Source organism: Cryptomeria japonica, chromosome 8 (assembly GCF_030272615.1).
Source record: "Cryptomeria japonica chromosome 8, Sugi_1.0, whole genome shotgun sequence".
Lineage (NCBI taxonomy): Eukaryota > Viridiplantae > Streptophyta > Pinopsida > Cupressales > Cupressaceae > Cryptomeria > Cryptomeria japonica.
In genome coordinates this window covers 600,209,189-600,217,490 of record NC_081412.1, presented here as the reverse complement: position 1 = coordinate 600,217,490, position 8,302 = coordinate 600,209,189, and the positions used below count along the sequence as shown (strand labels likewise).

Here is an 8,302-nt window from a genome sequence, read left to right as displayed (position 1 = left end):
GGTTTAGTAGAAGATAAAGATGTGTTAAAATTTAACAAATATCCTTTGATAACCATATGGAGAGTGTGAAGTAACTCAATATAGAGAAGATGATTGTAAAGAAAGACATAGTATCAAAAGATGATATTATAGATATTGCAACAAAGGATGCTAGAGAGATGTATATTGAGGTGGTGAGTGTAGAGGAGGTTATAGAATGCATCTAGTGGAGGTTGTCAAAATAGGGTGGGTTAAAACCCATGAAGAAGGGGAAAGGAATGTTAAGTGGAGAAATGAATAGGAATGTTGAGTGCAACTACATTTGGAGGAGCAAGTCAAATGATGGTGTAAGAGATTCCACATTAAGGAAGAGGAGTGCAAAGAGGATACAGAGAAGGCGATTAGGTTATGGTGGAGCTAATTTCACATTGAGGAAGAGGATTCAAGAGAAAATTTGTCAACAAAAGAGTATGGTTGTTTTGATTAGGTGTTGAAAGATGAGTAAGAAGAACCTATTGGAGGTATAGACTATAGTGATGGATTTTAATGAAGTTTTCTTACCATCTAAAAGGATACCTCTATTAGGATAATTAGTGAGAAACTGAGAGGGGAGGGGGGGGGTGAATCATTTGTTAATAGACTATAACTTTTAATCCATAATGTAACCTTAAACAAATCAAGTATCGGTAAAGCACAGATAGATGCCAGAAGGAATAGATACCGGTAAACAATACAACTTAACAACTAACCAGATAATCAATATAAAGCAACCATACCACATAACACCATGATTTGTACGTGGAAAACATAGAAAGTGAAAAACCATGGTGGGAAGCCTACCCACAATTAGATGATACTTCTGAAGAAAGTATGTGTTACAATGAAGGGACTGCACTTGCAGGAAGGTGCACTGCCTAGAGAGTACTGCTCATTACAAAAGAGTCTCACTGACTATAGAGAGGCTACAACCTTCTCAAGATAAATGGACAACAATCCAATAGAGTGAACTGCCAGAAATAACATCTATGATGCTTGATAACAGTCTCTGTTAAGCTCAATACCGAAGGACTAAATCCTCTTCTAAATCTAATTCGATCACCAATGATCTATCAACTCCTCTGCCTAAATGATATTACAATATTCACACATTACATTCCTTGACCATGACCTTCCCAATAACCATGATACTTTACAAAGAGTTTCTACCTCTTATTTATACAAACCCTAAGGCCTAAACCAATTAGGTTGGCCACCTAAAGATATTACAAATAAGATCATTGCATAATTATTTATTACAATGATATGCCATGTCGGCTTAAGACCAAAACAATAATAACAAATCCATAAATTATCTCGAACATCCAGGTAATGTGTAGAGTACACGTTAGCATGATACCGGTCCATAACCTAGATAGGTATTGGACCTATTCTGGGTCCACCATGCCAAAGAAACATCTTCAAGAAGTTGGAGCACAATCAAAGAACATCTTCAGCATCCTGAAATCCATGAAGAAGTTGCACTAACACCAATTATGCATCTTGTCATGATTCCTCAATGAAAGCTCTACCGGTAAAGCCTTAAACCAGTGCTAGTAAGGGTTTACTAGAGTGTATGATAACATCCAATTACCAAGACAATACCAATTGACCAAAACATGCTCATGGAGCATATAACACATGAAATCAAATATATTTTACTGATCCAAACATGTCAGAAGTGTCAACAGATAATCTCTTCTTCCGATAACACTAGATCTTCTACCGGTAACCAAAAACCTATTTGTCGGTAACCATCCATAATAGCTAGTGTTGACATCAATGACAAAACATCAATGCAACACATAATCAATTCATCCATAATGCCAACAACCTTTACCATCTAACTCCATTTTGTGAGAGGAAACTCATAAAATTCCAGACTGAGTATTTAATTTTGGAGAATATAGGGGTGTAGGATAATCTTGCATCATCCAAAAATATTTCTATTTAGGATATGTGAATAAATTAAAATATATGCATATATATATAGGTGTACATGTACTTAGGAAAGTATCCAATACGACATAGGGGTTGAAATTATTTAATATATGTGACCCATGTCTAAAGGCAATTGTATTCTCATGTGTTCGCACATATTTTTATTATTTATAATACATGTATTGGCTGGTTACAAAGAAAGTAAGAAACAACACATCTTTAAACATCCACTATAGAAGATTGAAGATCCTATGCACCTTACTTGGAATGGTTATGAGTCATCTATTGGCTATGTGTTTCTTTTATTGATGCCATGTCTTGTTCATCAAGAATGGGTGTGGGATTTTCAAGATGCAACAAAATTGTACAAAAAGGAGGATTAGTGGTGAAACATTAAAAATTGTGTTCTTCTCTTAAGAGATAAAGAGGAGTAGTAATCAAGGAGTCTAAAATAATTGCTTGTAGCTTTGGCTTGCAAACTATAAAATCCATGAGGCTAATATTTTGTAATTGATGAATTTTATTTCATTTTAAATTGAAATAAAAGGCAAGTCATCTCTTTGTTATGCTATGCATGAATATTGGGTGACTAACCATTCATCTAGTGCAATAGAGCATGTGTTTGGATTAAGGGTTACTTACCTTCCAATATGCTTGGAATTTGATGTCACTCTTATGTATCATATAAAATTTCATAATTGTTTGATCCTTTATTTGAAAAAGTTTATTAATTGTCAAAAGAAGTTTGATTTATGAAATTTTATGTAAAGTTATTATGTATAAAAATATTTTTATCTATCTTGTTAATCATACATACCAAATATTTAAAAATAAATGTATCTTTAATAAAGTATTGCAAATAATTAGTTAATATTTAGAATATATTAATAATATATAATTTAAAATTATTGAAGAATTTTGAATAGAAATAATAGTACATTAAAGTGTTAATAAACAACAAAATATATAACAATATAATACAAACCTTCAATATATAATTTGTTTATATTATAATGTATATCTTATATATTACAATTTGTTTATTTATATTATTTATAAATGATATAAAACAAGAAAGCAAGGATAACTCTTTGTAATAAATGAAAAAATTTAAAACATACAATTGTCAATAAATTTTTAAATTCATATTAAATATATTAAAAAATTTAAAATAATTATATACTAACATTAAAAAATTATATTATATTATATGATCTTTGCATCTCATATATATGGTCTATTAAATTTTAAAATTGTCATATACATTTAAAATTGACAAAATAATTAGAAAGACCATTAAATTCCATGGTCAAAATTGAAACTGAATTGAAAAGTCATTTTTCTAATACTTTCTGCAGTGGATAGCTGGCATTTAAATTTTACTTTCTGCTGATATATATGTGTTTATGTAAATATAATGCAAGTTTGTAAGTTTTAGAAAGGTCGATCAAGGATCTATATAACGCGGAAAATCTTTTATAATCTTTAGTGCAAATGGTGAAATTTGATGTTTGATGCTGCGAAAATGGCCCTTAACTTTGACTGTTTGTCAAACCTTATGTGCGAGGAAGATGCAGATTGGGATGATGAGGTCACGAGTTCGAGTTTTCCCGAGGACAAGGTCGAGAATTTAAAGAGGCATTCAGCTCACTACACTACCAGACTTTCCTGTTGAAGACGACGAAATGATATCTTTGTTAGTGCAGAAGGAGAAAGAGCATCTTCCCCGTGAAGACTACGTTGAGCGTTATCTAAACCTCGATTTAGATCTCGCGGCTCGTCAAGAAGCAATCAGCTGGATGAACAAGGTATATCAGAGCTCAGTCTCGAGAAAACTAAAATTTTGAATCTTGTTACAGATTATTAAGTTTATTTCAATACTGTCTAGATTACGCGACGGTAAAAATAGGAATGCATTAACTCCAAGAAAATAATTGCTTTATATACAATTTGTTTTTCTGTATACGAATTAAGGAGTGGATTTAATTGAAGGTTCAAGCGCATAATAATCTGAGACCTCTTACAGCATACTTATCAGTAAATTATCTGGATCGCTTTCTGTCAAGCTATCAATCGCAGGTAAAGCATCGTTGAGGCCTCACCGCTACATTCTGCATTGAATTTTAATTATTGTACTGTTAAAGTTTTCTTTGCGTTTGATTTGTAAATACTTTTGTTAAACAGCAAGGGATAGGCTGTCCGTTACAGTTATTATTGGTTGCGTGCCTGTCACTCGCTACGAAAATGGAGGATAAGGTTCCGCCACTTACTGATTTACAGGTAAAATAGAGTCTCAGCTCTATTACAAGCTTCAACAATTTCCGATATGGTAAAAGCGGAGCAGTTATGGTAAAAAGTCAGAGACTTTCTATTTTCGATTTCTTTACGTGGTTCAACAATTTTCGATCTGGTAAAAACTGAACAGTTAGGGTAAAAAGTCAAGGCTTTCTATTTTCAACTAATGTGCAGATCGGAGGTGCAAAATTTGATTTCGAAGCTCAAACAATATAAGAAATGGAAGTCAAAATCCTGACAACATTAAAATGGAGATTATGCTCCATTACACCTTTTAACTTCATTCATTACCTCCTGTTCAGACTCAAAGGCACCAATGCAGTGCCTCAAGATTTGATATCTCAAACAATCGCCTTCATTATGAATACTACTAGAGGTATTCAGTTACAGTACAACCTCTAGAATGAAAATTGGTGAGTCTACTATATCTATAAATATACCTTTCGGTTCTGACAAGCGCCTATTCAATGCATTCAATATTGCAGTGATTGATTTCTCGGATCATCGGCCATCATCGATTGCTGCGGCAGCCATTATGTGTGCTTGTAAGGAGGTTTTACAGACAGAATCAGCAGATTGCAAAGAAGCCATACTATCTTCCAAACAATTCAACAAAGTATAATTTCAGTTTTAAATATTTTGCTTCGATAATGGCTTATTTAATCTTTAAACTATATTTCTTTCCTAGCAAATAGACTTGGCTTATTTTATCTTTGAACTTTATTTTGTCTTGAAATAGATTATCATGAAAAAAAGTGCTCGGAACGCAGGGTAGATTTCTGGAGAACTAAATGTTTTACTCTGTTTTCTGCAGGAGAAAATCATAAGCTGTTACAATTTAATGCAGCAGCTTGTGATGGACAATTTCTCTACTACAAATAAGATTTCAAGTGGCACCTCTCACACTCAAAACACTGTACATGGCAGTGGACCAACGGTGGTAAAAAATGAAATCCCCCAGATAAATTTTGCTAAGATTTTAGTATTTATTATGATTTTTCCAAACGATTTGTAATCCGAATTGGTATAGCTCACGAGTAAGTGAATGGATTGATTTGAGTCAATCAGTCGGTCACGAGACTATTTCGGCCTTTTTTGAGAAATTAAATATTTTGGATTTGGTGTATTTTGAAGATAAACACTCGCATTGGATTTCTTCTGTTTTTCAGAGATTGGGATTGAGTTATTACATTGCAATTTGTTGACTACTCGAATGTTGTGTTTCTCTCTAAATCTCAGTTAGTTATTATAAAATAAAAGATTTAAGTTCCATTTGGTTGTTCAGTTCCAGTTCTTTTCTGGATTACGCGTTCATTTCTGTCCGAAAAATTACGCCTTAGTTTTATATTTAAAGAATTTCGAACTTTTCTCCTATCCATCTTAAATGAGTTCGTTTTCTATTTTAAAAAATTCAAACTTTTCTCCTAATAATTATCCATCTCAAAATCATTGACTGAAAGGCAACACCCATTCAATTAGGAGATAACAGGGACTTTGGGTCTACACAAATAATAGACCCCACGTCATGATAAGCCATTAATACAGAAGTAATGAGTTCGACGGTAATAATATTGAGTATGTTTTCCAAAATGATTCCCAGTTTTTACCACCGTATTGCATTTCCATTTTTCATTTCGAGTGTTGCATTTTAAAAGTCTTGAAGTAGTTCATCCAATTCAGTAGGATCTTTGCATACATTTTTTAATACACATCTTTGTATTTCTACCATTCTATGCACCATCGTCTTCAACAGATTGTGTAGCTTTGCTGATTGATGGCTCACGTTGGGATGATTAATGGTTACCATGAGAATGGATAAGCAATATAAGGTTATTCATAGGATATAGTTTGGATTAGAGAAAAAAATATTTAAGATGGGCAAAGATTGTTTTAGTATTTTATATTAATAATAATTTATCATTAAAATAATTTTATCATGTTCATAGAGCTTATTCTATAGTATGAAATTAGTTAATTTTATTTGTGTGTAGATTATTAAGTGTTAGATATTTTCAAAAACATGATTACATAAATGATTAAAGAGTTTTCTATGGATAGTATTAGAAGAAAAGTGTGTAGTAATTAGTAAACATAATTTTAAAGATTAGACATCATAATTTCTATTATAGGGATTATTTTTGACACCTTTTATTAATGAGCATATTTGAGGCATTATGTTTGATGATGTAGGCTTGAATTTGAGGCTTCGTAGTGAAATTGGAATGTAACATACCCTAAAAAATGAGAATAATTTGGTGAATGTAATTTTGAGAAGAAAAAAAAGGTAAGGATTGGCACGAAAGTAATGCCAATGACCAGTAGGCCATCTCTTTGCTTTGGTCCTTTTTGTGTTTAGTGGTCTTTAGTCTATTTTATGTTTTGGACTCTTTTTTATAGGTGTGCAGTTCTCATGCACCCTAGGTGGCACTTTTTAGCGGATATGTAAAGGTAGGGGCCTATCCGGCTTTTTATTAATCATACCTTTATTTTCAATTCCTTGTGGATTTAAATCAACATAACCTTTCTTTCTTGAAGTAAGAGTTAATATATTTTATTAAAAAAACTTACACATCAAGTATGTATTAATATACATTTATGTGTTATTATATACTTTTATTTTGATGTGATTTGTTTTAAACTATTTCTAATTTAATTCTTACTAATTAAATTCACCATTAATATATAGATGTATCAGGTAAACTTTTAATTTATTTTTAGTTATATTTTGATAAAATGAATTATTATAATTATATATCACTCATTGGCACACTTTGTGTGGGAAAGAAAGTTAGATACAACTACAATTTTAATTAAATTTGGGAAGAAACAAATGTTATACACATTACACACACATAAATGTACACTTTGAGAAGAAAAAATGTTAAATAGATACATATTTGATAATGAAAACATATGAGAGAATTTGCACATTGTAGACCCATAACCTCTCTAACTATCCTAGGCTCATTAGTGTTAGTAATAAAAAAAAATGCAACTAGAATCCAACAAGAAATAACCAAACCTTTTCATTTTCCAGCAAACAAATGTAAACCACCTCAAAGGCTAAGGTTGATGATCTCATTCATCTTTAAATCTCTCAGATTTGCCAAAGCTCTCCTCATCATTAGGTCTAATAATAGTGTGTATTTCATCTTTCTCTAGAGTGGGTGAAAGTTGAACTACCTCCTTTTGTTTCTCTTCTTTCTCTGGCTACAAACCAATAGTGGAAGGTTTCAAATATCAAAATTTCACACTTATACTATAGAGCATCTTCTCGACAACTATATCTCAAATCTTGTACCCTTTCACACCTACACCATAGCCAATAAAGATACACTTAATTGTTTAGTTCTCCAATTTTGATCTTTCTTCACTAGGCAGATGAGAATATTCCTCACAACAAATACTCTAAGATTTCTCAATGAGGGCTTATTACTAGACTATTCTTCCATTAGGTCTTTTCAAAAAGTGTAAAAGTCTGAGATTTGTTAATTAAATAATATGTAGTTGCTACCACCTCAACCTAGAACTCTTGTTCAAGGCTAGCACTACTCATCATACTCCTAGCACTCTTTATTAGTTTTCTATTTATCCTCTCTGCAACTCTATTTTTCTATACGGTATATGGAGTTTTCTTGTGTCTCTCAATCTCATGGTCCTTATAGAATCTATCTATCTCTACATAACAAAAAATACCACCATTATTTATTCTTGAACACTTAATTTTTTCTACTAGTCTAGTTAACAACAAAGGATTTGAATTCCTTAAGCTGAATGAAAATATTGTATTTACCTCTAAGGAAATAGACATATGCCCTTCTATAATAATATTCTATGAAAGAGAAAAAGTAAATAGATTTACATAATAAAGGAACATTAACATGAAAAAAAATATTAGAAGAATATAATCCAAAACCATAGAGACTTCTAAGAAGTAGATTAAAAGGAAACATAGTGTTGTTTTCTATCAATACGATGTTCGCAAAAGTTAAAATCGAGATTAAAATCATTAAGGCCTTTAAAAAATGTCTTATGTTTTAGGGATCCTAGA

General features: G+C 31.7%; 1 protein-coding gene across 3 annotated transcripts; it reads left to right on the top strand.

Moving 5' to 3' along the window:
* Positions 1 to 3,464: 3,464 nt before the first annotated feature.
* LOC131049294 (cyclin-D1-1-like) lies at positions 3,465 to 5,368 on the top strand. Of its 3 annotated transcripts, XM_059210797.1 has the most exons (6): positions 3,465 to 3,764; positions 3,949 to 4,035; positions 4,141 to 4,236; positions 4,426 to 4,627; positions 4,737 to 4,867; positions 5,066 to 5,368. In XM_059210797.1, the coding sequence occupies exons 1-4, from the start codon at positions 3,642 to 3,644 to the stop codon at positions 4,465 to 4,467; spliced, it is 348 nt and encodes a 115-aa protein (XP_059066780.1). In that variant the 5' UTR covers positions 3,465 to 3,641; the 3' UTR covers positions 4,468 to 4,627; positions 4,737 to 4,867; positions 5,066 to 5,368. The 3 variants fall into 3 exon arrangements, with proteins under 3 accessions (XP_059066780.1, XP_059066778.1, XP_059066779.1); XM_059210795.1 differs by having other exon boundaries at positions 4,141 to 4,627; XM_059210796.1 differs by lacking the exon at positions 3,465 to 3,764 and having other exon boundaries at positions 3,939 to 4,035.
* Positions 5,369 to 8,302: the final 2,934 nt, after the last annotated feature.